Source organism: Brachionichthys hirsutus, chromosome 15 (assembly GCF_040956055.1).
Source record: "Brachionichthys hirsutus isolate HB-005 chromosome 15, CSIRO-AGI_Bhir_v1, whole genome shotgun sequence".
NCBI lineage: Eukaryota > Metazoa > Chordata > Actinopteri > Lophiiformes > Brachionichthyidae > Brachionichthys > Brachionichthys hirsutus.
The window spans coordinates 8,286,076-8,313,796 of record NC_090911.1 but is presented as its reverse complement, the minus strand read 5'-3'; the positions used below and the strand labels follow the sequence as shown (position 1 = coordinate 8,313,796).

At 44.2% G+C, this 27,721-nt stretch overlaps 1 protein-coding gene across 1 annotated transcript; it reads left to right on the top strand.

Moving 5' to 3' along the window:
- The first annotated feature begins 151 nt into the window (after window positions 1–151).
- Window positions 152–27,440, top strand: arhgap21b (Rho GTPase activating protein 21b). Its single transcript, XM_068748441.1, has 24 exons — window positions 152–241; window positions 4,834–5,013; window positions 5,184–5,205; window positions 10,329–10,421; window positions 10,599–10,677; window positions 10,756–10,810; window positions 14,275–15,838; window positions 17,648–17,794; window positions 18,062–18,164; window positions 18,263–18,308; window positions 18,673–18,795; window positions 18,878–19,177; window positions 19,941–20,002; window positions 20,125–20,246; window positions 20,326–20,468; window positions 20,579–20,737; window positions 20,864–20,942; window positions 21,056–21,129; window positions 21,235–21,324; window positions 21,456–21,623; window positions 21,894–21,999; window positions 24,722–24,753; window positions 24,864–25,092; window positions 25,204–27,440. Exons 1-24 carry the CDS (start codon window positions 176–178, stop codon window positions 26,427–26,429), a joined length of 5,268 nt encoding a protein of 1,755 aa, XP_068604542.1. The 5' UTR covers window positions 152–175; the 3' UTR covers window positions 26,430–27,440.
- The last annotated feature ends 281 nt before the right edge of the window (window positions 27,441–27,721 follow it).

The window sequence follows — 27,721 nt, the reverse complement described above, 5'->3', positions numbered from 1 at the left end:
AATAATATGCAAATACTTGATTGTTCCCTCTATTTTAACAGGTGCTTTGCCTACGATGTCAAGCAAGAACGTCGGTGTTAACCGGTCTGGGTGAATATTGCCCCCTTCGTCTCGCTGCGGATCCCTTTTTCGCGTCGGCCTTGATGGATAACAGGATTTAGAGTTTCGTCTAACAATGGCGTCGAGTTGGGTTCGTTCTTCTGAGGAGGAGAAACAGCAAACGAGGTCATCTTTCTGTGAGGTGAGAACAGAAACGATGCAAACCCCACACTCTTTACATGACTGGTGAAATGACGACTGACGTTTTTTGAAATGAACTTTTATTGACCACTGGTTCCCAGTTTAAACATTTGACTCGTTGTATTTTTGCCTCTTCACAGACCTTCATATTTAGTCAAAGAATTTGAATTTATCAGTGTTTCTTTTTTCTTTAGTTGGTTACCATTTGAGGAGATCAAAAGACAGGGCTCATTCATAGAACAACATTTAATTAGATTCTAATTTTTTCATTTAGAATCCTCACTGGAGGAATCTGAGGAGGCATTAGAACTGGAGCTGTTTATTTAAGACTGGTCTTTCAGATTTTTAAGCTGTGACCCTGGTAATACCAGACAGGACACCATCTGCTCCTCTGAAATCTTGTTGTCTTAATAAATATCTCGATGGTAAGCTCGATGGCAACCCTGCGCTGAAAGGAAACGGCATCTATTTATAGAATCTGGAGTTTTCTGTCTCTTTCCTTTAATCTAATTCTCAGTTCTTCACTTCAGCCTCCTTCCTTATATTTGGTCGTCTGTTATCGGGGGATTCCATTTATAACAAACTAGTACCTGTGTAACGATTAAATGATTCAGTCTTTTTAGATTTATGTCCGTAGTCTTGAAAATAAGTTTTTGGCATTTAAACACTGGTAGAAGCCATTCATAAATCATAATTCAGAGGTGGTGTTGCGGTTACTCAGAAATGACTTCCTGTGATCTGAACCTCTCAGACCTTATTACATAATTATTGATTCATAACTGGGCTTGGCCTCAAAAGTGAAATTACTTCTACAACAGGAAATACATTATTGACATCTAATTACACTACTGGACAATTTTAGTCCGAATCATCGTCTTGTCTGTTCCTGGTTTTTTTTTTTTGGTAAATAACACCACCTAAAAGGAATGACTGCTGTTCAGGGACTTTTGCGCTCCACTGATGAAGACACTGAACGAAAAGAATAACGTTTCCCATGTTACCTCAGCGTATTGACAGCAGGTCTGCTAGTTTTAGTTGGGCGTTGTTGAGTTGTGTGATTTTAAACATGATGCAGAATTTTGTAAGAATAGTTCAGAACGACGTGGACTCAACTGGGCAAAAGACCGTTAGCCGTTCACAGTAAGCTTTAAGACAGCCATGTGACATTCTGCTGGGTCCCCCCCCCTGTGTCATTTTCAGGAATGTGGTAATGGTGAATGAGATCAACACGAGAGGTTGACTTTAGTTTAGTGTTCCACTGGTAAATTGGTGGCGACTGCATGACTGGTGTTGTCTATGTGGTTATTTAGTTGCATACGTTATATTACTTACACCCATGTTAACTGTTCACAGAAGTTAATGAGGACAGATTTATTTTTATAAGGACGATAAGGCCTGAATGGATGAATCCCATCAGAGTCGTGAGACTGCATCAGAAATCAACACGCGCTGTGTGCTGAACACGGCGTGGCATTCAAAGCAGCTGAATCCAAGAGGCCGACATTGACTCTTCCTTTTGGGTTTTTCATGACAGAGATGATTTTTTATTCTATCTGATAATAACATATTCATTTCTGGCCTATATGTTTTGTCAGCTATCTCATAATACCTGGTTTTCATCTCATGATGTACTGTAGCGGTGGAGATGCTGAAATAAATGACTGTTTTGGATGATGATTATTAAGCCTTGTACGGGATATTGACAAACAGACCACCCTGTCACCACAATCTTGGGCTCGTCAAAGGTCATTTAAAGCTAATTTGGGCTGGCTGCCTTTTTACAGAATCCCTGCGCACAGGCATTATTTGTCTAACTGATGGTAATCGGAAGGCAAAATTATCCTTCAATTGGATAGAAAATGACAGTTACTTCCTGCGGCGTTATGATTGGCTCTGCAGTGTCTCAGTGGAAAACATTAGTTTCAGTTTCTGTATATAAATTACTCCCATGTTCTGTCTTCCAATGTAAAGGTTAAAGTCACAGCTTCGGTAAATCCTTGAGAGAATTAAGCAAAACAGCTTCTGCATTTTGGTTTTTCCCACGAAAGTAACGGGCGCAGTAATTCAGCCTATGGAGTGTTAAAGCACGTCCTGCCAGGAGCATTTTAGAAAGGCAGGAACAGTAACTACAGGAGTCTGTCACATCTGTGTACAACTTGAAGAGTTGCATGCATGAGACACACCGTCGGTCAACAGAGCTTTAATAATGATGCCCATTACCTTGTCTAGCGCTCCCAAGGCTGGAAAGCTCAGGACTCGCCATCGGCCCCCCCCCTGTATCATCATCTCGGGCTTTTCACAGTTAAGTGCTTGGTTTGGATGGGATGTGGTGTAGAATGTAACATTCCACAGAGAATGAGGTCGAGTCACATTTTAAGGCTTTGTACTTGTGTTTTCGAGCTGATGCCACGTGATGCTTGTAACGTGTCATGTGCTGAGTACACAGTCCGTTTCAGCCGTTTCATATTTATTGACGGAAGAACAATGTAGAAATTCCAGTTTCTTTTTCAGTGCGCACCCATCCTCTAGATGCTATGTTAAATCGAATAAAATATTAGCCCCAGACAGTCTTCCACTGGTGCCAAAGTCTCAATTTGTTATAAAGTTGAATCATAACTCTGTTAGAGTATCTGATTAAAGAGTCTACAAACCCAGTTAAAGGAAATATCTTACTGCTAGAGAGGTTGTCTCCTGAAACCAGGCCATGATGTACTCTGGTACTTGGTTTCTGCTTTTCTGTTTCGAAATGAGGAAAAGCAGTTGGCTGGTTAAAACTGTTCTCTTAAAACGGCTTAACCGTATGCTAAAATAAGATCTTAAAAATATTTAAGAGAAGACAGGCAACAAAGGGGATCAAATGTAATCAGAGCCGCTTTGTTAGAATTTCAAAGTCCTGTTCATTTGTTTTTTGCTGAGCGAAGGGACGTGTATTTTCAGGTGATTGCTCTTCTTTGTAGCCCCTTTTTAGAAAAAATATCTTAATTGTATTCAATGTTGACTCTATTTGAGCTTTTTTGCTGCACTTATTTGAAAGCATTAATGTCCGAGCCTTGAGTTCTTCTGTGTCGTCTGTCCATGATAATGCCTTTTTTATTAAAAGGATAGGAAAGGGGAAATCACATCGGCCTGGAATTTATTGGCTTGGAATGCCACAGCGGTATTAAGTATGCTATGATGGCACTGCTAGGCATGCATCTGTCAGGAGGCCTACGCCCCCTTCTGTCATCCATATCTAAAGATCAGAGGGCTGTAAATTGCCCCACGCACTCGGTCCTAAATTGGTTCCAGGAGACAGAGATTATCTAGACTTGGAGGGAGCTCGTCGGGCATTTCAGATATCCAGTTGATCTATTGTCGTATCACCAAAAGGGGTTCTGTGGGTACGAATCTGAATGTTCTGCAGTGGGTTTAAAGCACCCAGCACGGACGACGTAGAGCAGGCAGTATCACGTAACATCCAAAGCTTTGGTTCTACACAAGATAACCTGTTTTACTAGTTTCATTAAACTGCATGGGTGTCAGCTATGCCTGTAGCATAGTGCTGTCCTGATGCCTCATAATGTCGTGCTTAACGCTCCGAGGATGTCATTTAGCTGCCTTTTTCATGAAGGGGTGAAATGCAGGTCGCTGGTTGCTGGAAAGCGGTGTAACATTCTGCGAGGGGTTAAATGATTTGTGTGTGTGAAATATTTTGGTGCTATTAAGTTGCCGTAAAGTAAACAATGCTGCTTATGCTCATTTAATAACGTCGTAGGACTCTTCTCCCTGCAATAGCCGGATAAAATGGGGAAACGTTCAGTTTTTTCCGTCTCTTCTTCACAAATAGACCGAAATTGCACTTATCTTCACCTGGAATTATTTACGCAACATATCTGCACAGGCCGAGATAGTATGAATGCAAGCTCATCAAATTCCTCACGTCAACATGAGCCAAAGGGGGGGGGGGGGGGGGTTATTTGAGACAGGTTGAGGATAAATGCTTTTTTTTTTTTTCAGTGTGGAAATATGAGACCGTTTGAACAAAGGTGTTCATGGAAGTCTTATTGGAGCAAGAAATGTGATACGAGGAGATCTGAGTGAAGGGCTTTTGCTGCAGACATAATACCAACGAGGGTTTAAGAGTGGGCATCTAAAGTCCTGAAGTCTCGCATGCTTTTCTCTCCAGCTGTGAGAATAGGATGCCATGACATGATTTATATATCCTATACAGCTAGCAGTGGCTTTAAATGCCCCTTCGCCATATCTAGCGGCATCAAGCAACAGACGGTGTTCATTTAGAACTAGAAAAGCTCTCAGAGCGCAGAGCTGAATTTGTGTTTTTTAATTTAGTCTCCTGTTCCTGGTAACATTCCCAACAATTCCCGGAAAATGTAATTCAGGTCTGCCCAGAACCTTTTGAGTTATCTTGATTACGTAACCCCCGCCTCCCCTCGGCGGAGGTAATGACTCCACTCTACTCATGCAGCTTTATTTGGGGCATAGTTTTAATACATTTTCTCTTCCAGCCCTCGCACTGCATAATTTTTCATGGCTATCCATCACCTCAGTATCGAGCTGGTTTTAATTGCTTTCTCCTAATTTTTCTTGGTATAGAACGATTCCCCGGAGTGGCGAGGCATGGCCGACTCTCCCGCAGCACAATACTCGACAGAAGAGGAGTTCTCGTGGCCCCGACCTAAGACTGTGCTTCTGCGTCGGACTTCCCAGGGCTTCGGCTTCACTCTGCGCCACTTCATTGTGTACCCGCCAGAGTCGACCACGCACGGCTTTCTGGTGAATTCCGCCGTTGTAACCGTTACTAAGCCTTTGCTGCATTTTCATACACTTTAGTGTAATTTGCGCATCACATATGATTTCAATGAGCCAACAAAGAGCGCAAGTCTTAAAGTCCTGCAGCTGAGAGCAACGCATTAACTGGAGTGTTTTCTTTTCTGTTTTCATAGGAGGATGAGCATGGCCACAGAGGTAAGCAGAAAACCCAACCGTTCCTCTTGATGCATGAACTTCGTCGCTGCTGAGTCAGAGCAGTGCCTCTTACTTCGAATGACTTTTAATCCATCCGCTCTTTGCCTCTTTTTGCATCCTCGCACGATGATACAATGTTGCTCCCGTGTGTCGCTGACCTTTGTGGAGGCACCGCCTGTTTCTGTCCTACACCAACCGGCCTCTTCATATTGTTTCACGCTCTTTTCCACGACTATAATAAAGGCTGTCAGTAAAAGATGGCCTCAATTTCACCGGCGTCGTGTCTCCCGAAGAGACAAACCTTGCAGAAATTCCAGAGAGGAATTAATGTCTGTATATTAGACAAAGCTGCATGATGTAACAAGGACATTTACCATTGTCATCATTATAAAGCAAGTGCTTTTGTTGTTGGTTCTTTTGACTTGCTGTTGTTTACCAAAAACAAGCAAAGGTGTTAGCCAGCAGTCATGTTTCACATGGTTAGAAATTAGAACCACGTTTATCATAACTCTGCTTTAATGTTTCTTAAGCAGGTTACTTTCAGGAATATATGTCATGTTTTAGTTTCATGAATTCCCACCAGTGTGAGTGATCATAAGGGGATTTATATTTAAGTTTTTAAAATTATTTATTGGTATTATTAACACGTCAACATTTGTTAGAAAATTAGCTTTGACTAAAATGTAAGCATTTTGGACCATTGGTATCTCAATTAGACATTTAAAAATGCTGTATTGGAACGCAACACTAACTCATCTTGCACATATCAAGGAAGTAAATTATTATATGCACAAGTGAGTCTTTGTTTTATTTACAGGTGGGAAATCCCTTCAGCTTCTTCTCAAACTCATAAATACTGGTTGTGGGCGTGAAAAGTGACGCAGCATATTTAATACAGTACGGTAACATGTACTGACATACTCGACGCAACTTTCAAAAGCTGAAACAGAGTGTTGTACATAATTGTAATGTCTGATTATCGATGCGTTTGAGTCCTTTTTTACATTAATAAATGGAAATGTCTGTCATGTAATATGGTGAATGCAGCCTCATGGGTAGTGCGGTTAGCAGGAGCTAACGTAGTATTGCCAGTTTCTCCCTTGTGCCGGTCTCAAGCCTGGATAAATGCAGAGAGTTGCGTTGGGAAAGGCATCCGGCGTAAACATTCGGTTCGAGGTCCGGGTTAACAACGACCGCCAGCAGCGTTGTTAACCCAAGGGACGCTGCTGGAAATTGGATTCTGGTGTTGAGGGCCGATACAAAGGACAGGGTGAAGTGGAGAAAGTTGATTTGCTGTGGCGACCCCTCCCGGGTCAAGCCGAATGTACAGTAGGGGTAATCTGTCATGTAATATGGTGACTAACAGGTTTAGACATTGATAAGTAATGATGCACAGCAGGCAGCAAAGGTCAGACGTTTGTGTCTCATGACTGTGAGGCAGCCCTTAAAGTCGAATAATAAGCAGTAGGATGGAAACCAGAATGGATAAAGAATCTGTGTCATTGCAGTGATGATGTCAGAACGCTGCAGATGTAGATTGTGGGTCATTAGCTACATGTTGCAACAGAGCTTGTGCAGAGTGACGCGGAGACGCTGCTCACCAGAAAGCAGATGTCAGACTTAACAGCTAATCGGCTCATATTCATTCTGGTGCAAATGATAGTTGTTGCCCTCATCTAATTTAAATCCTGAGTGGAATGTATGAACTGTATGTGCTCGTGGAATTGTACTGATTTCCACAGACGCGTTCAGTGAGGCACACCAGACTGTATAGCTTTACTTCTTGATAGACTGCTCTAAATGGTAATTGAGTTGTTCTAGATTCTAGAAAGAAAGACTCGATACAGCATTCAAACGTCATGCAATAGTACAGGAGAGCCAGCTGCTCCTAAACTTGTGTTTGAGAGCAGGCCTTCATCAATTTGAGTGGGCTTGAGAATATTAAAGAATCCTGGCCGCTTGCCCACAGGCGGCAAGCCAGAGCTGCAGAATGAATGAAATAAATCCAGAATGGATCGGGCGGAGGAAGCCACAAATCTATTACTGTATCTCTTCTGCAGTTTATTAATGGATTGATTTAAGCTGCGTTCATACCCCGGCTTGTTGTTTTTCGCTGCAACACACCCGCATGACTTGGTAGACAAATCGTGGTGCTGCACGTCATGTCTGGTCGACACACGCGCTTGTACATTTTGTGGGAAAACACTGACAGACAAACGGACCTGTTGCCGCTTTGATTAGCGTGTCATACAAATGACATGGTGAAATGTTGTAGTCACGGCTTTTGTAACGCCATCGACCGGCACCCCGATTGACTGGAAGGCGCTGTACGGTTTATTCCCTTCTTTAAATTGAAAACCAATGACGTTGGATCAAACTTTGTGCGAAATATCGGTATCCTTGAAAACCGTTTTCTCCATGGGGGGGGGGGGGGTTGGTGTTATTCAGGAAAGAATCTAGTTCTTCAGCTAGTATTGTTCCATCGTGTCTGATAATGCCACTGTGGTCGACTTTTTAACTGTTCCTGTTGTACTTGTGTAAATCTCTCAGGTGCCATATGGCCAGGTATTATAGTTTTCTTTTTTTGTACACAGCATCAGTGAATATCACCAGCTGTTCCAGGAGCCGCTTTGGGCTGGCAACTGCTTGCATTGGTATGCGCGGTGGTCGAGGGCCCAGTTTAATGAGCTGTTGGCCAGGACCGAAGGCAGGATCTCCCAGTTGCGGATCAAGTACAGGCATCCTTATGGAGAGCGTGGCTACTTGTCTTTCATTCCAGCTTCCCCACCCACAACAGCAGCCACTTCTGAGGTTGGAGCAGCCAGTCAGCCCTGAGGAGCACACGAACGCAGCCGGCAGACTATTGCATGTTTAGGGCTTTCCGTCTCGTTTGATGAGTCAAATTTCCCTCCGCAGCTTTGTTGCTGTCGCTCAGTGCCCAAGAGGTTTGCAGCTTGAGCGATTTCCTGCTCAATCATTCCTCTGGCATTGACTTTGAATGTGAACTTAGCTTTGTTGATTGTATTTTTATTCTACTTGCGTGACAGGTAACTCGTAGTGTGGAAAACAAGAATCTGTAGGAATTTGTTTTCCTTTTGTCTGAAGAAAATGTTAGCGCTCACCAAACGGCTTTATTTAGATTTAAGTACCCGCTTCGAGCTGTAAGAACAAGATTTAAGAGTTTTTCACTGCCAGCACTGACTGATTATTCCCTCTCTTCACATGAACATTCCTTTCAGACATTAAAAACATAAAGATGACACATATTGCGATCTGCACTGACCGTTGACATGCCGGCTCCTCGACTCCTTTGTGCCATTATTAAAGACCAGACGTCATTCCGTGAGCTATTTTTCCTCTTCCCAAATTTATCTCAATCTACTTGCTCTTATTTATTTTCTCTGCTCATCTTGTTTATTCTTTAGTTTGTCGTTCTGACACGATGTCTGTATTTGAGCCTAACATTGGTGGAACATTAATCTTGACTTGTTATTGTCTCGCTTTCTTATCACGCCACGGTAGAACACCACCATCAATCGTCTTATTATATTACTCTGCCGCTTCCTAAGACAAAGCGCTTTTGTCACATCTCTCGGGTCGAACTAGATTTTTTTCACTTCTTCTTTGAATAGTGTTCATTATCTTCAGTGAAAGAGCATGGCTGCAGGCAACCCGAGGCATGTTTTTTAGTTCTCCGAGTTTAAGCTCCCTGTAATCACAGGGTGATTAAGATCGTGCAAACCTGGCTGTGTTTAAATTTGCTTGTGAAGAGTTTGTTTGAAAGGAGCTTTTCTTTCCTTTCAGATTTGTGGTTTCGGAACTTTTTTTTAACCTAGAGCATCAAACAATTGTTTTGGGGGGCTATGGAAGTGTTCCTTTAAAATTATAGGTGCGGACAGCTCTAGTATGTCTGTGGTTGGGGTTGGATTCGACTGATAATGAAGGCATTTTAATTGCCCATACCGGTCTTTGGAGATCAAGGATTAATCTAGCCGGTCTGATTTAGAGAACTCTCTGAATAAGTTCTCGTGTTTAACAACATCAATGCACCAGTGTTTTGGTTTCCATATCTTTAATGTCAAGGTGATAAAGTCAAAAGCAGTGCGTTGCTTCCACTTTACATTTAAATATTCAATATAAGAAATACATAGATTTATGAACACGGATATAGTAGTGTGGTTCTAGAATCTACCACCAGAGGGAGCATGTGGTTGGATGGGTGTCCTGTTGCAGTTATTACATAATAAGATCCCAGGATGTAATCCTGCATGAACAATTTATGCGTGGAAACAGTGTGGCACAATTCTGTGCATTTCTGAGTTTGTCCTAGACTCACAGATTCCTCATTATTAATTATTCAACCATTATGTAGGCTAATGTCAAACAACCTGCTTTTTTGTGTGTCAGTTTTTTTTTTTAAAGGATAAAACGGTGAGTCCATCTGGTCAGAAGACGTGTTTCTCATTAATGTATTTCTAAGCTGAAGCTCAAAGTATTTGAACTGTTTTAGTGATCATTTTTGGAAATGTCTTGTGACTTTTTGATATTTCTTTCACACTTTTTGCCTGAGTGAGTCTTGGCATTGCACCCACTGTGCCTTGTGAGCCATCGTGCACCGACTCACTGCCGGAATCTTAACTAGTGGGGAAGGATTTTAGCCAATCTTTGTGTGTGCCCAGAGCTATTTCTCAGTTTATAAAGAGTAGGAGTTGTGTGGCTGAGCACACTGACTCTACCTTCTCTCTTTTCTTTCACCCCCCTCACTTTTTATTTCCTTTTTGTCCTTTTTTTCTGCAACCATGCGGCTGCTAAGAAACAGGAGCAGCATGGACAAACAGGTTTTCACGCTTTTTTAGGTTTCACTCTCTTTTCACCCAACTCTCCAAAAACATCATTACCCATAAAGACTTTCTATTTTTATTTTTATAAATGAACAGAAGGTATAGCCGAGTGTTTCTTGTACTCGAGGATAACTTGTTAAATTCCTTGCTTCCTAAAAGAAAAATCTAGTCTTTGGTGGGTCATGATCACTTTTCAAAAGCGAATAAATCCAGTACTTTTATTTTACACTGTACCTGCTTTCATGTTCACGTTTTGAATGATGCTACGCTCCTTTGTCTCAGGGAAACCACGGAATAAGCTAGAACCGATGGACACCATTTTTGTGAAGCAAGTGAAGGAAGGCGGCCCTGCTCACGGAGCTGGACTTTGCACTGGTAATATCAATCAGTTTAAACAACCAATCTCCTTCCATAACCAAATGTACGAGCAATCGATTGTGGCTATGGGGAAATGGTTACATTTGTTTGTGTGTTTTAATGTGTTTGTCCTTAATTGACATTGACCCTTGCTGACATCATTACTACTGTATTATTTTTTTTTTTACCTATTAGGCGACCGACTAGTGAAGGTGAACGGAGCAAGCATCATCGGGAAAGCCTATTGTGAGGTTATATCCTTGATCCAAGACAGGTGGGGTTTAATATAAACCTGTGGATTTGATAACTTGCTCTATCTTTCCTGTTTCAAACTTCTTTTTTCACCCAACAGTGGCGACTTTCTTGAACTGTGTGTTATGCCAAAAGATGAGGATATATTGCAACTGGTAAGTATTTTAACTACGTTTTATAAATGAAGGTCACATGATAGTAAACCGTGATCTTCTGTTTGGAAGAGAAACATTCCTGGCCATTTCTCCAATCCCACAATAATTTCAATTTTTGGATTTAAAAAAAATAGGGATTTCATAGCATTTTAATTAATTCTCCTAATAAAAGGAGAATATTCACCCTTGACAATGAATATTGAAATGTTTTATTCCATCTATAATCCAATTAAGCATCATATAATGCTTTTTTTTCATCCTAACCTTTATCTGCCAAAATATTATGAATAATGGTCATTTCAAATGATGTCGGCTTGTCTCCAAGTGCTATTTCCATTGCAATAATAAGCCGCCTTTTATCTGCGACCGTTGAGATCTCATTAACCTTTTATGAATTCTGCTGACGGCTGTTTGCAACTGCAATGCATTCTGCATAAGCAGGACAAAGCAAGTGTGTTCATATTTGTTCCATATCTATATCAAGTAACATTAAGTGCTTTGTTGGGAGGCACTCATGAGCTTATTTTTTACATGGCAGTGTGTTTATGAATAGTGTAATGTCAGTTTGGCTCTTTGCTTTACCTGAAACATTCCCTGGTGCATTTTTTATGTCCAGAGTCAATCGTTACAATTAATTTGAAAGACGAGCAATAAATAATGTTTGAGTGTACCTTCTGGCATTGCGATATATCAATACATATTGTAGTAGTATTCATTAGTAGTAAGTAATGTCTCTTTGAGCGCCATGATCCTCCCGACAACATCTCGAAAACTTTATCGACATTACAGTTTATTAATTCTTACGCCATTCTATTATGAGTCAGTTTAGCTTTTCACTGTGGATTATATTTTGTTCTCTTTCACATAACCCTACATTTAATTTTCTCCTTTCTCATAATGTGTTCCGCCCGCCTTCCAGTTAGGTCCTCCCCTTGTCTTGCAATTTTCTCTCTCTTCTCAGTCACACACACAATTACACTTGTGTTGCACTGGCGTCGGAATTGTGCCACAAACAGCCACCTGCTACACAGAAATATCCATCAGCGTGGGCAGGAGAAGTGATGAAGGCTTGTCCGTGAGAACGAGACAAATTTTCAAAAATGTTAGCAGGATAAACGTCGGACTGTAAGAGGCGGTGCACACCGACTGCTAGGAGACGGGCTGCAGTTGCTTAGCAAAGAGATGTTGAGAGTGTACTGTGAAAAGGGGAGGGTCTGTACACCAGGGAAGCAGGGGAAATACGGAGCAGGGGGGGGGGGGGGGGGGGAGAGAAAAAAAAAAGCGGGAACTGCCCGAATGATGAGCTGAAGCCAGAAGATAAAAGCATCAGCTGACTGCTCTGTGTTTTGACCAGGTTCAGAAAAAAGAATAGGAAGGAGTGGGAAGGGTGGTTCTTACCAACAGAACTGAATGTATAATCAGCTGCTGCTGCCTCTGTCATGTGAGCAATAGCAGAGGGAGGGAGAGAGAGAGAGAGAGAGAGAGAGAGGGAGGTTGGCGGCACCTTGTTCAGTCAGCGTAATATACTGGTTGAAGATGGATAGAACCATGGAAACATAGCAGCAGCAAAAGAGGCAAGCGTCTGCTCCTGCCGTCTCCCCCCAGAACTGATTGTCACCCGCAGGTTGTGATGTGGCAAGCGCTGCTACATCTTTGCTTCTTCAGCCTGTGTACGGTTGCTGCAGCTCTACTATATTTTTAGCATATCAAGCTGTGGCTGCTTTTTTTCTCTTCTCTTTTTCTCAAAATGTGTGGCTCGTGCTCTGCTGGCATCTTTTCATTCTCTCTATTGTTTTATCATTTTGAAATGCCGTAATGACGGCCTCTTTCCCTGGATGCTGCTAATCTGGTAAGCAGGAATCAGACTGGATAGCCACTTGCTGTTGACGTGCTGTGTTTTTCATCGCCATTGATGTGTCATGCATGGTAGCATTGCCAATATAGAAAATTGCTTGTCAGCGTTGGCATTTAGACGTTGCGTCTGTTCGGCATTCAACTCTGTGCTGGTGATTCAAATGTGTAGACTGTAGAAATGGCCGATGGACTTATGCCTGCAGTACCTGTTAGATTGAGAACTCGAAGTGGCGTCCAGCTGGCATCTCGGCACAGCCTCGCCCCTTCTTTATCATCAGTGCCAGATGTCATTAGTGTGACAAAGACCAGTGACCCCTGAACTCCCAGTACACTCGTGCTTACAAAAAGAGAAACATAGGCCGGCGCTAATTACTGTGGGACACATGCAGCTTTATGTATGATCTTAATTTGACACAGGGAAGCCAAGTCAAAGTCCTCATAGCACTACAAATCATTTTGCTCGTTGTATGTACAGCATGACCGAAGTGAGGCAGATGAATCCAGGAAGGCTTATCATTCTGTAACGACCGCTAGCTTTCGTTTGTTGTAAAATGATTTTACGAGCTTCTGCAGTGAAACAGTTAAGGCTGTCAAACTGTGAACGATGATCAAGCAGGCTAAATATAGCGCTTCTATGAGGGATGGGCAATCTCCTGTCTGCCTGAGATTAGTCTGTCAGTCCCAGGTGAGAAAAATCAAGATGCTGATTCCTCTCCAATCATCCGTATCAACTTTTATGTATTTTTTTGCCACAGTTATTACCTCCACTGAGGAGGTTATGTTTATGACTGCGTCTGCCTGTCTGTACCCGACAAAACAAATCTTGATTTTCCCATTTACTTTTTTTTTTTTAAAGAAAGCCTCCATTACAGCTTGTAAAATATGCATTCAATTCACTCATCAAAAATCAGTCATAAAGGGGTCCGATACGCACCATCATGCAAAACGTCTTCTGGATCTGATGCAGTGAGGCCAGAAACAAATATTAAACTAAACACGGTTGGTGTATAAAAACAATGTATAACATTTTAATGATGATTTGGATCTGCTACATGTCTGATCATATTTACAATATATTTGCAGGGAGTGTCAGAACACAATTTATATATTGAATTTAATATCATTAAATGTCATTCCACATCTATTTTAAGGTGTTTGGCCATTGGTTTAAATTATCATATTTTTTCCCCCCTCCCTGCAGACATAAACATTTACTTTCCTTCATATTGATAATCAATCATGGAACAAGTATTGAATAACAAGTTACGAATAGCACAGGCAGGAATAACCTGCATTGCTATCATAATGATCTGTTGGTGAAAAAGCTTTTCGGTTGTGGCAGTGTAGATAACGATCACCAGTCGTGGAACAGTGAACATGACCATGCTAAGTATTAAGAACAGAAAATGACTGATACCCTAAACGTCCACCGCCTCCACTCACTCATGCTGCATCATTCACTGCCTACCCACATGCACCTGATAGCATTTGTAATGTCATGCTTGGCTTCTCTGCAGGCGTCTCGCAGCACATTGTTGAATATTGCACGCACTTGGAAATGCAGCTTGCCCGATATCTATTGTAACACCACTCTGTTGCTCTGTGTCTAGGCCTACTCGCAAGATGCCTACATCCGTGGCCGCAGCAGCTACAGTGGAAATGCCCGTCACATTCCTGACCCTCCCCCAGTATGCTACCCCAGAGTAGACTGTAAGCCTTCGGGCATGGCCCAGGCAACAGACTCAGCGGATCAGGTCTGCCGAGCGCCAACTGCACCCCCTGACCATGGGTACCGCAAGGAAATCACCGTGCCGCCATCTCCTCCGCTGAAATCGTATCCAAAAAGCCAGATGGCAGTATGCATGCGCAACGAAAGTGTGAGGACTGTGGTGGTTCCTCCTGATATGATACATATGGGGCACAAGGGCCCAGTGCATAGGATGGAGTATATGGACCCAGTCTTTGTCCGGGGAAGGCCTGGGTCACTGGCCCAGTATCCTCACCCTCGCAAGTCTGATGGCTATCCTTGCGGCCCTGGAATAATTCCATATGGAGTTCAGGCACCTCAATACCCAGCGAACCATCAGAACATTGATTGGCGCACATACCAAACATACAGGGAGTATATTGACAACAAAGGAATCCATTCCCATGGTAGTCGAACCATCCAGGAGAGGTTGGATAGTTTTCGAGGTACTAATCAGACAGGCTTTGGACACACTCATCACATTCCACGAGGAGACTGGCCCCCTCAGGGGATACGACGGAGGAGTACTTCTCATGAACGGGCATATCAAGGACCTCCACCCCGCTTTCAGGTTGCCCTGCGCAGTGCATCACAGGACCGCGTGGGTGGTGCAGAGAGAATAAGCCAAACCAGGAACTGGCCTCCTCGAAGCACGTCACAGGATGGCCTGATGCATAAAGCCCGTGCTCGCTCTGTCGACTACGTTGACCCTACAGAGCTGGTTCGGCCCAGTGAGAGGAGAGGAGGCTACGGACGGGCAGATCAAGGTACGAGAATCGGCAGACAGTCCGCCCCTCGACAGGCCATGCTTTACAGGCCTCCTGTTGGATACGCCGGCGGCATCAGAGGGACGCCTAACACCGCTCTACGCTCAAAAGGACCAGATTCGCTTCAGGCCCGATCGTCGCCCATGCTCTCAGACAGACCTTCACATTTCGGAAGGAGTACAAGTACCGAATATTCTCTTCCTGAAAATAGAGTTGCGATGAAAGGAAACCATGCTACTCAACAAGGCCTAAGCAAGATCCGGGCTGAAACCATACAACCTGTTGAGACGGGTAAAGAGTCGGTATTGGTAGGACGCAGGTCATCCTCATATTCAACTCCCAAACAGATCCATCAGAGGCCTAGCATCCTCAAAGCAGCTCATCCACCCACGCAGAATCAGGTCAATGGGTGCAGTTCGACAGAGACTGGGGTGGTCCTAAGGGAGAAGCCCCTATCTGGAAAGAACCCCAGCCCTCTGCGGCACCCTTCCTACATTCTGGCTGTAACAGATGACCGAGGCGATTCCGCAGCAGACGTGGCGGCGTGCTGGCTTCCCAATGACGCACGTCGAGAGATGCACATGCGCCGCCTTGGGGAACAGTGTCACACCTCTTGCTCAAGCAACCTGGACGAGTCCCTGGACGCCATTCCGTTCATCGGTAAGGGAATATTTAGTTCTTAGCCTCCCCACCCCGCATCGCATGGGAACAAAAGCCGACCAGTAACGCAACCAGGCAGTGCTGACACTGTGGATCCTTTGTTAATCTGACTTCTTATGTCACTCGTGTGCAAACAGTACTGGGGTGATGTTCAGAAATAAATTAATCTTCTGAGGAGGAGAGGCTATTAATCAGGTTCTGTGCAATTCTGTGGTTTTGCAGAGTGTTCGGCTAAACTAGGGCGGATTGAAAAATGGCTTAAACGTGGAATCAATCCAAAATAAAATCCTCTTAATATCCTTGAGTGAAAACTTTGTTATATTATTTTTTATCTTCTTCATTATATTGAAATCTCCAAGACAGAATAATGTTGGTAGTTTTAATTTTCTGTAATTGTTTTCCTTCCTCCAAACCATTTTTTTTATAAAGGTAACATGATGTACTTTGCAGGCAACCTGAATTTAGTAGATAGTATTTATTATATACAAGTACTTCTTCCGGGAAGATTCAATAATGGAGGTTGGAAGAAGGTAAAAATTATTAAATCAAATGGAGGGAAAATTCAGATGCTGTAATTCAGATATCCACCAGCCATGTCCATAAAGTGCTAAAGCTAACTAGTTGTATGTACGATGAAGAGCAGGATACAGTGTCCACAAATGCAAATCACCATCTGTATTTGCAAATCCGTGATGATGATGATGAATATATTTATTAGATAGAATGTTGGAGTACAAGTACAGTCAAACAGTAGCATGTGCCATGGCACAAGTATGTATATAAAAAGACAACCAATTAATAGGCCCACTTATAACATCTCTGAATTCCCAGCTCTTGAATCAGGGTGCTTTTTGTTACATTAATGTTGATAAATCAGTTAAACCAGTGTAGATAGTTTTTGGAGAACTTTTTGAACTTTTCAATAATCTTTTATGATTTCACATCTCGAGGCGGTGCTAAATTTAAGGAACGTGGTCATTTCTAGTTTGGTGTACAGGTCATGACTGAGGTCACTCTTTACACAGTGTTTATGTTGTTCCTTCAGTGATTGGTGTAATTTTGGTCATTCAGGAAGCCTGACAGACCAGGTGCAGACAAAGTAGGCAGTGGCACTGATGATGCCGCAACACCACCGTTCTGGGACTGGTGCCCCGGTCCAGGAGAACAGTGCCCTCATTGTGCTAGCTGCTTACCCTCCATCAGTGGCCTGTTTGAAAGCTCCACTGCTCCGTGCTTGAGTTGAAGCCATCATTTAATTCAGCTAATTTACAGGCAGACCACCGATATTTTATCTTGTATCTTTTTCTGGCTTTGTCTCTTTGAATTTGGCTGTTGTTTATTTATTAAACCTTTATATTGTTTATATTGAGACTAATCACAGCTGATTTTCATAGGGAGCATGCCTTGGGCAAACCTCCATGGGCATTGAAATACCCAGGGCACAGGGTAAATGTGACCTGTTGGGATAGTAAGACCGAAGTAAAAGTTGTTTTTGATCCTTTTTGGCATCATATGCAGACGTTCAGCACGTTAGACTTTTCTATTTTGGACAAAGAATTTTGAGTTTAAAAAGTTGAAATCTTTTTTTTATCTGGGGTAGGCAAAAAGAAATGTAACACTAATGACCTGTTTCTTTTGCCCCACTTCTAAGGTGAGTGCAGGAAGGAAGTAGGACAGTTTCTTTTAAATTTAGCTCCAAATGCCCAGTGGCTGCAGAAAGCAACATTGTTCTCTGAACTGTTTGAGGGGATTTGCTTGGTCCGAGTTCAATATTCATTATTCTAATAGAGTGTTGTATTGTTGCCACAGATGAGCCAATCAGCCCCAGTGTCGACCGGACGGCTGCTCCTATCCCACCATCGGCTGTGGTGTCCGTTGGACAGTCCATAACTACGGGTCCCTCCAGCCCAGGTTCACCATGCCCTCCCATTCGTCGTCAGCTGTCACATGACCAAGGTAATTACTACTGGTTTGATCATATGGTCAGGCCGGGTCGTTCCTTAAGGAAAACATCAACGAACGAATATTTTATGTTTGGTTGTTTTTTTTTTATTTTTCAATAGAACTTCATTTATTGGTCGTTTTTCTTTCTGGTGACTGATAAAGTAATAGTTTTAGCCATTCCTTCCATCACATGCATTGTAAATGCAATCATCATATCCCGGGAAATGGTTTTGTTTTTCACGGTATAACATTGAGTATTTTTTTTAAATCACTTCACAGAGTCCCTTAGAAGTGCTTTGCTTGAATCTGAATCGACCAGCAAAACGGAGCGATCCAAATCCTACGACGAGGGTCTGGATAACTACCAGGAGGAGGCTAGAGGGTGAGTTTAAATCTGCCGGGTCCTTTAGGTCATCACTCTAGTTGTGGATTTGTGGAACCTTGTCTCTGATTTTCGCCGTGTTTCTCCCACTTTTTCAGTCGATCTTCCAGTAGACACATGCACGGCCTGTGGGGCCTGAGAAAGGTGAGGAACTACAAACACTCGCATCCTGGGAGACATTATGCACATTATCATTAACCCGCTGTCATTTACTATTTTCCTTTGTTGCTGCACTCCCTTTTCTGACAGTGGTCGTATTTCAGACCGCAATGAACAAACCTGGAATGACCAGATGAACTTAAACTATAATACACAATCCGTGTTACTATTCAGAGTACACATTGGTGGTGTATCTTTTCACAGTTGTTTTTCCACTTATTCTTGTATATAAGACTGCTTCATTGTAGGGTGTGTGAGATTCATGGTTTGATTATATTCAGCCAGCTTTGTTGCATGTCATCTTCCTCTTACAGCGACAGATTGAAATGTCACGTTTTACACCTTGTAGGCTCTGGATGGGCATAAACCTGGAGATGCTCAGTCTCGGAGGGATTCTTCTTCAGACGTATTTGCCGATTCTTCCAAGGAAGGGCTACTGAATTTTAGGCAGCATAATACAGAAAAAAACAAGGTATGGTTGTGCCACACATGCAGTCATTTCCCTGTATCTGTTATTCGATGTTGATGTATTTCTCTCATCGCCCTCTTTATAGCGTGTTGGTGCAGGAATGAAGTCCTGGAAGCAGATGTATGCTGTTTTACAAGGTCACACCCTCACTCTCTACAAAGACAAGAAAGAAGCGCAGTCGCATGCTTCCATTCAGTCTGACGAGGACCCGATAAGAATCGGCATCAAGGCCTGTCTGATTGACATTTCCTACAGCGACACAAGACGCAAGAACGTGCTGCGTCTCACCACCTCCGCCTGCGAGTATTTGTTTCAAGCTGAAGGGAGGGACGAAATGCTGACATGGATTCGAGTCATTCAGGATAACAGTAACCCAAATGAAGAGGTGGGTCAAGCCAAGTGTTCCAATTAGTACATGTGCTGATCTGTTGACGCCTCGTCTCCAGCTGCAATACTAAACGACTGGAGACATTTTGACCATTGTTCCACACGGTGGAAGGCCATCAGGGAAAAGTGTATTCTGTGGATCACATGAGGTCACGAAAGAATCTTAAATCGGCTGAGCCAGTGTATGAGTTTTAAGACTGACGTGTGTAACCTGAGGTTTGGTGTTAGCCCATGTAGCTGGACTGTTGTGTCATGCAGACACATTTCTGTGTAAACACACAAGCAGCACCCCCCTTGTGACAGACTGGGGGGGGCAGCTGGAGTCCTAGATGAGCCATTTTTGTTTCCCAGGGAACAGAAACTGGCACCTGCTGTCTACGATCAGAACATTCCTAGTTGTCGGACCACAGAATAATCCGTGGCGAGGAAACCCTCACTCATCAGTGCTGCTGCTAGATGGGAATGATTCTGACGCTTGATGGGTCACAGAACAGTAACAATATAAATCAGAAACTAGCACTTTATCACAAGCTGGGGGAAGACACTGCATCTGTGCGCGTTGCCACCTCGAGTGCTGTTCTCAGGGCGTCTGAGGATCTATTTGCCATGTTTTTAATGCTTTTGATTTCAGGACACATTTATTCTTCCTGTTGTTGCTCAATATTTCTTCAGAAAACAAATTGTTTCAGAGAAGACTGCATGTTGTTTAATAACATGGTGTGTATGTAATGACTATCCTTGACGTCCCGCTGTCATCACAGAATGTTGCCGTAACAAGTGAAGACCTGATCAGTCGAAAGATCAAAGAATACAACATGATCAGGTATGAGATGCGTCCCATTGCCCCCCCCCCCAGAGTTCACCTATAGTGCCCCGCCAAATATCTCGGCATGTTGACGCTTTGCCAGCTTAATGTTAACAATTGTGTTCATGTGTTTGGATCAGTTCGCCCAGCACCAGGTCCGAACCCTCTCCTAAAACCTCCCGGCAGTCCCTCAGCATCAAACAAACCTTCCTGGGAGGTAAAGGCGATGGGAAAACGGGAGAGGAGCAGAGGGCAGTGAAAGGTAATGCTGCAGCTCCATTTAATGGGAACAGGTGACCTTTCTAAATTCAGACGGCCTGCTCACGCGTGTTTACTCTCAGATGATTCTAGTCCGCCACGCGACAGAGCGGCTTGGAAACTCGGCATTGCGGGGATCATGAGGAAGCCATTTGAAAAAAAGACCCCGGCTGGCGTCACCTTCGGGGTGCGGCTTGATGACTGTCCACCAGCGCAGACTAACAGAGTGAGTCTCCGTCCCCCCTTAAGGTTTTGAAGTGAAAATTCTACGTCTCATTTTCTCATCAAATCAGGTTGTTAATATTTTGCATAATTGGCACTATTTCGGTTGTGTAGTTTGTTCCTCTCATCGTGGAGCTGTGCTGCAAAGTGGTGGAAGAAAGAGGTCTGGAGTCCACAGGAATCTACAGGGTCCCCGGTAAAAACGCTGCCATCTCCAACATGCAGGAGGAGCTCAACAGCAAAGGAATGGGCGACATCGACATCCAAGAAGATGTGAGTGACTCACAGTTTGCTTGCTCCGTGCTTTGCCTCACTTTGCTGATGATGTTTAGCAGAGACCGTTGGTGCTGTGAGGATAGCTTTAACTTAATGTTGTCTTCATGTTTCAATGCTTTGCAGAAATGGCAAGACCTTAACGTCATCAGTAGTCTGCTGAAGTTATTTTTCCGAAAACTTCCAGAACCGCTCTTCACGAATGGTGAAGGAGATTCTGTTAACGCAGAGACGGCTAAGATTAAAAGGCCAAAGTAATATTGGATATTCCTTTTCCCTTTGACTTTTCAAGCATAGACTCCAATGCTCTGTTCGCAGAAAAGTACGGTGATTTCATCGAAGCCAGCAGAATAGAAGACTCCGTGGAGCGACTGAAGGAGCTCAAGAGGCTGGTGAGTGGAACCCCCCCCGAATATGAACAGTGTTTAATCGGCTAGCCTTACATTCCGGAATGCCATTAATCCTGAGCCTCTGTCCCAATTTGTCAATCCTGGCAGATCTCTGAACTGCCTGACCATCATTTTGAAACTCTGAAGTTCCTTTGTGCTCACCTTAAGAAAGTTTCTGACAACTGTGAGAACAACAAGGTAGGACTGTTAAGCTGGATGCGTTTGTGCTAATGCCATGAGATAAAAAAAAAAAAACAATCCTCTGTGATTCCAGCCTCTCTTTGAGGATCGATTCAATTAACCCGATTTCTTCCAACCAATCTGTTTAGATGAAGCCTCGCAACCTGGCCCTCATGTTTGGCCCTACGCTTGTCAGAACGTCTGAGGACAACATGGCCGACATGGTCAACCACATGCCAGACCAGTGCAAGATAGTCGAGAATCTTATCCAGCAGTACGACTGGTTCTTCACAGATGACAGCGATGAGGACCCTCTTGTACGTGGCGATTCTTTTTTTGTGTTGAACAAATCTGTATTTTTGTATATGGAATGGTTCAAACATGTAAAAATGTCATGTTGGAGGAGGAGTTGATGAAAACCAGAAAGGAACTACGTCAATCACTTCAGTTAACCAGTTACTGCAGGTTTAAACAATAAGAAACAATAACAATTCCTAAGTTATTATTGATTATCCCCCCCCCCTCACATTTTTTTGTCATGTTCAGTTACTCATCTCTTTCGCTTGTCCCTCCATGTGCCGCTCCAGACCACTAGTGGGCAGGAAAGCACCGTGCAGTCTCAACCTGTGCCCAACATCGACCACCTGCTCTCAAACATTGGCTGGACCGCAGCGTCGCCGGGCGAGGTCTCAGGTAAATGTTGGGATTTTTCAGTTAGGACAGCAATGATGTCATATTAATATTAGTAGCATAGATTTATTGTGATAAATATGTGAGATGTAGATTTATTTTAGGGTTTAACAATGTCAAAGCATTTTGTCCATTTTTAATGACAACGAACGTCATGCCTGTTTTTATTTTGTTGATAATTTAATATAGTTTAAGCCAATTTATCAAATTTTATTTCTTTCTGTTACAGCAAGCTTTTACAGTAATTCTTGAATGTGTGCATTTTGAGATTTAACCATTGAAGAATTTTTGAACAGCTTGCAGTATATTTATCCTTTGTTGTTATTTTGTTTTTGCACCACAGTGTTTTGTTCTGTTGACTTTTTCCTTGCCCGGAGTTTTCATATTCATTTTCTTCATTTGTTTGCGTTACTCTTTAATTCCTCTTGCTCGAGTTATTTTTTTACTCCCCGTGCTTTACCTGTGTTGAGATGACGACTCCTTTTCTTTCAGTTCTTTTCTTCCCCTCCTCCTTTTCTCTTGCACAATCCCGGCATGTTCTTTCCTCAAGAAAATCCAAAAGGCAAAAAGAAACTTGAAGTTGTAACTCTTTTGACCTCTGCCCTTCTGTGTGTAGTGTGTTGTTTTTCTCCCTTATCCCTGTTCAGCATTCACATCACCCAATCTTGACACAGGCCAAGTGGGTGGCGTCCATCACTCGATGATGTCACTGATGGACTCTGTTTTGTCAGTGATGGACAGCTGGGACTGTAGGAAGAAGGACGAGTGTTGTGCCCAGTGTAGCTGCCTAGTCTGCAGAAACCCGCAGCTCTCTTAAAATTGGGGGAAAAGGAGGAAAAAGATAAAAAAGAAAGAAAGAGAAGTCGATGTTTGTCATTTTTCCTGTGGTGTGCACGTCTCATATTTAAACCAATACCCTGAACTGAGAGGATACAGGGAGATGCTGTCTTTCTTTCTCTGAAAGCCCTTCTGCTGTCTCTTGTTGTCCCTAAAGCTGATCGCAAGGACAAGTAGCATGGTACGGTCAACCGCAGGTTCTCTCCCGGTCATGTGGCATAAATCTGTCATGATGTCTGAGGGGTGGGGACAGAGTGGTGGCACTGAGCTGGATGGTCGTCCAGCGCACATGCGTGAATACACAAAACACACACACGACTGCATTGCAGACCATTAAAGGACTGGGTGCAGAGGCCTATACGTAGGGTCAAATAGCAGCGGATGGAACCCCATGCGTTTGCAAAGATGCAGCGTTATTTGAATAACAAGTAGTTGTTTTGTTTTTGCTACCTCTTCTAGTCTTTTTTTTTTGTCGTCTGTGATTGCATTATTTAAAAAAATCTTTGAGAACATCCCAACATGATTCCACACCTAAATATAATGTATAAAACCTTGATCGCATTGGTCCATAAATTGTCTCTCACATCATAACCCTACACAACCTTGCAGCGTGGGACGGAGATTATATCATGAATAGCCCGTTTCCACCACTGGGGGCCGCCCCCGGGAACCATTTCAAGAACTCAGGAAATGCACCTGTGATTTGACCAGAGGATCCGGTGGCTAAATTCAACGTCTTTGCTGTATTTCACAGATTGCTGCTCCTGGACTAGCACTCTCTGATAGCTCTGGAATTAGCGGGTCGTTAGCAGCACAGAATGTAACGGGGTTGTCATCGTTGCATCTCTTTCCTTCCTTACAGCGTCATTCAAACCATAAAGAAGCACCGGATCCCACCACCGATAATATTAGCATCAGGCTTGAACATTTCTTGATTAAAGCAACCAAAGGCATCTTGTGGCATCTTCCTGACTAGTCTAAATTTAGCTGTTATGTTGTAACGTATTAAACTGTTAGCAGCGTTCAGAACAAGTGCTTGGTGCTCTGCAGTCTCTCCATTGACCTGCAGGGTTAGGTCTGCATTTCCTTTTCTCACCAGTCATAGGAAATATAAACAGCAAATCTTTTTTTCTTTTTTTATCCAATAATTGAGAGAATTTTGGGCGTTTTTCCCAATAAGATGGAAATGCATTGCAGATACAGTCACTTCCTGAGTTTAACTCTTGAGGTTCCGTTAGCAGCTGCTTGGTTGAAACGGGCTGTTCTCCTTACGTTATCTGCGTGTTTTCTCCTTTCGCAGTGTGAGACAGTTTTGTGGACTCTTTTGTTTTGCTTTTTATGTTGTTCAGAAGAACAGGCCGCACATTAAAAGGCCCTGCAGGAGTTAATCTAGTCCAGAGTAAGGGCGCTCTTTTTATGCTAAGGCTTGCCTGCGCCAGCTGCATCAGCCGCGACACACAGTCCCTGATCTGTTCAGCTCAGTCCGCTTTCGTGTCAGTCTCCTCTGTGATGTCTTTGCGTTGGAAAGGAATGCCTTCAGCTGCTCGGCGGCTACATGCGGTGCCCTCCCTGTGACTGAACTGTCCGTGGCGTGCCGTAGTCCCATCGATGCATGAGCTGCTTTTTTGTGTCTCGGTTTTGCTGCTGGGTTGTCGCCATCTTTCCTCTCATCCTTCATCTCAGGCTTCCTCTGACACTTTGCGCCCATATATCGTCTTCTTCCTCTCTCTCTGAGCTGAAATCGTCTTATCTGCTTTTATTCAGCCGCTCCTCATTATGCTCATCCCACGTGCCAGTTTCACCCTGAACTATCCTCATCGCTGGCTGTTTTTAGTGAGGCGCCCAGTCAGCAGACATTTTACTAATCCCTTGCATCTCTTTAATGCAGATTCAGCCGGTAGTGACTCCTCCAAAACAAAGGTAATGTCCCGGTTCTCACTTCCTCCTGTTCCACATAAATCCTTCGTTCCTTTTACTTTGTTTTTCTGTTGTCCCTGTTGCACTAAGTCATGGATGTTTTGGTTCCGTAGGGTTTGTGGGGATCGGGGAAGGATCAGTGTAGCAAAGAGATGTTGCGCTCCTCCTTTTTCGTCAGCCGTAAGCGCAAGAAGCCCAAGGACAAAGTTCATCCCAGCAGTTCAGATGACGACTTGGACTCTGCGTACCCCCAGATGGAGCCCCCAGAGGAGAGCCAGCAGCAGCGGCCTCTGTGGTCTCCAGGTAGCCGGGGTGAGGAGGAGGTGGAGGCTGGTGAAACGAGTGAGAAAGAGAAGCGCAGGAGCAGCTCGGAGGAACAGCTTGAGAAACCCAACAGGAAAGAGTCTCTCTCTGGCAGCCTGATATCACAGCCGACTCCGCCCCTTCCTCCAGAGCACATGCCCTCCACCCTTCCATCTGGCTCCCCCGATGCCTCACCCGCCCATTCCCCAAACCTCAGCTACCGTATGCCAGTGACTCACCAGTCCTCCCTGTCAGACCCGCCCTCCATCTACGAGGACACGGTGTCTGACCTCGGTACGATGAACAGCACGAGTTCTCAGGCGTCGGCGCCCAGAATGAGGCGAGGCAGGACGGCGGCGACACAAGGTCCAGAGGCTGGCCCCAGCGGACTGGGAGCGGAGGTTTGCTCCATCACTTCCGACTACTCCACCACCTCCTCCATGACATTCCTGACGGGGGCTGAGGTCGGCACCCTCAATCCTGAAGTGCAGTCTGTGGCAGAGAGCAGAGGCGGCGACGACGCCGACGACGAGAGGAGTGAGCTCATCAGCGAGGGACGGCCGATGGAGACGGACAGCGAGAGCGATCTGTCCGTGTTCACGGTTACAAAAACCGATCCGCCGGCGCAGCCGGACGCTCCTCGGCCTCTCCCGACCCACAGGCTCATCGAGTGTGACACACTTTCCAGGAAGAAAGCGACCCAACACAAAACCAACAGCGAGTCTTCACTTGATGGCGCTGCGGGCGATAAAGATTCCAATAGGCTGTCGCGTGTGTTTGGGTCGGTCAAAGGCCGCTCCACGGGGAGCCTGAGCTCCTCGTCTCGCACCGAACTGGACAAGGCGGAGCCCACGTGGAAGCTGAAGATTACCGACAGGCTAAAAGTGCGCCTGAGAACGTCCGTGGACGACATGTTTGGCGTGGGCAGCCAGCGGAGCCGGTCTCCGGAGGGCCGCAGCAAGAAGAAGAACATCAGACGGCGACACACCATGGGCGGTCAGAGGGACTTTCCCGAGCTGTCGGTTTTGGGAGACTGGCAGGCCAGCATGGGTTCAGGCTCCCGCTCCGAGCTGTCGGCTGTGGATCAGCTGAAGCCCAAGTGCAGCTCTCAAGACTTCTCCATCGGGGACTGGATTGCCCGCGAGCGTCACCGCACCAGCAACCCCGAGGTCAGCCTGGACTTCTCTGAACAGCAGGGGGCGCTGTGCAGCACGAACCTCGGAGCCTCGTCCTCCTCTGAGCTCCCATTTCGCCCGGCTGAGGTGTTGAATGGGGACGTGCCCCAGATTAAAGATCTGAGCCTGTCGGCCACCGCCCACCCGCATAAACTCACAAGTTCCCAGGTGGTCCATTCGCGCTTCTATCAGTACCTGTGAGACGTTCTGGATGTGCGCGACTGTGTATTGCCCCCCCCCCCCCCCCATCTATGAGGCGTATTTGTACTGATGAGTGTTGTGTGGTCAATGTTTGTGAATGAGCATGTTGTGCAAATATTGTCTGGAGTGTGTGTCTGTGGGAATTACTGCACACGTGGATCTTTGATCTCGCTCGTATAGGAGGCATGAAACAAATTGTCAGGTACAGTATATCTTTTTTTTATTTTTTAAATGACAGATGACTTTGGAATGGCTGAACGGGAGGATTTAACCTCCTTCCTAATAGAAAAAAAAAACACATGATCCCTGTTATGCTGAAGACCGAGGACCTGAATTAATGAGCCTGTGAAGGGAAGTGTGAATTTAAAGGCTTAGCAAAGTGGCTTTAAGGATGAACTGACTTTTAGAATGAATAGGATGTAGTTGTAAAAAAATTAAATCTGATTTTTAGTATCGCAGAGAAATTATTTTGTTTAAAGGAAGCGACGGATGTTCTAAGTCGGTGCGTCTCAATAACCAAATGAAGAATGTACAGACATAGCTTGCTGTAATACTTACTAAAAGTTTTAGATTGCTCGTGTTTCATTCTGAAGTGTGTACATCCCTATTTTTCTGTGTACTTGAATTGTGAATATTGTACAAGCTGTTTGCGGGACTGCCTTTAAAGCTCTCTGCCGTCACAGGGGCGCTTTACTTCACTAAGGTACGAAGGTGAAGAGGAGACACTGGACTTATGCAACATGGAAATGGTCCTCATTCATCCCAGTCAAGTGGTTTAGAAGGGGGGGGGGGGGGGGACGTGTTTCGTCATAATAGGAAGTGCCTCACAATGAAATGTTAAGGGTGCCATATTGTCTTCGTTGAGACAGAGATGTTACTGTGAATGACATTTTTACGTCTGCGCTGTCGTTCTACAGGTTATGTAACACAATGCCGAGCTTCCATTCCCTGAGGCATTCCACTCTGGTCTTAACATGTTTTATACATCTTTTATCCCTTTTTTTTTTTTTTTCACAGAACTTGAATTTTAAATATTCCTTGTAAAAAAATAAGCAACTTAAATGTACATACCAATGCCATGTTTTAGCTGCTTTACTTGTCATTTCCATCAGATTAGCAGGATTCACTACAGTGTTGTGAGATGCTGTTGATGCTCATGTGGCCTGTGTTGGTGGTTTGTGGGCAGTTTGGTACGTCTCCCTGGGAGAGATGTTCCTGTATGAGGAAACACTTTGATCGAGCTGGACCGTCTGTACCGATGCTGTGTTCCTCTGATTCTGAGAGGAATGGAA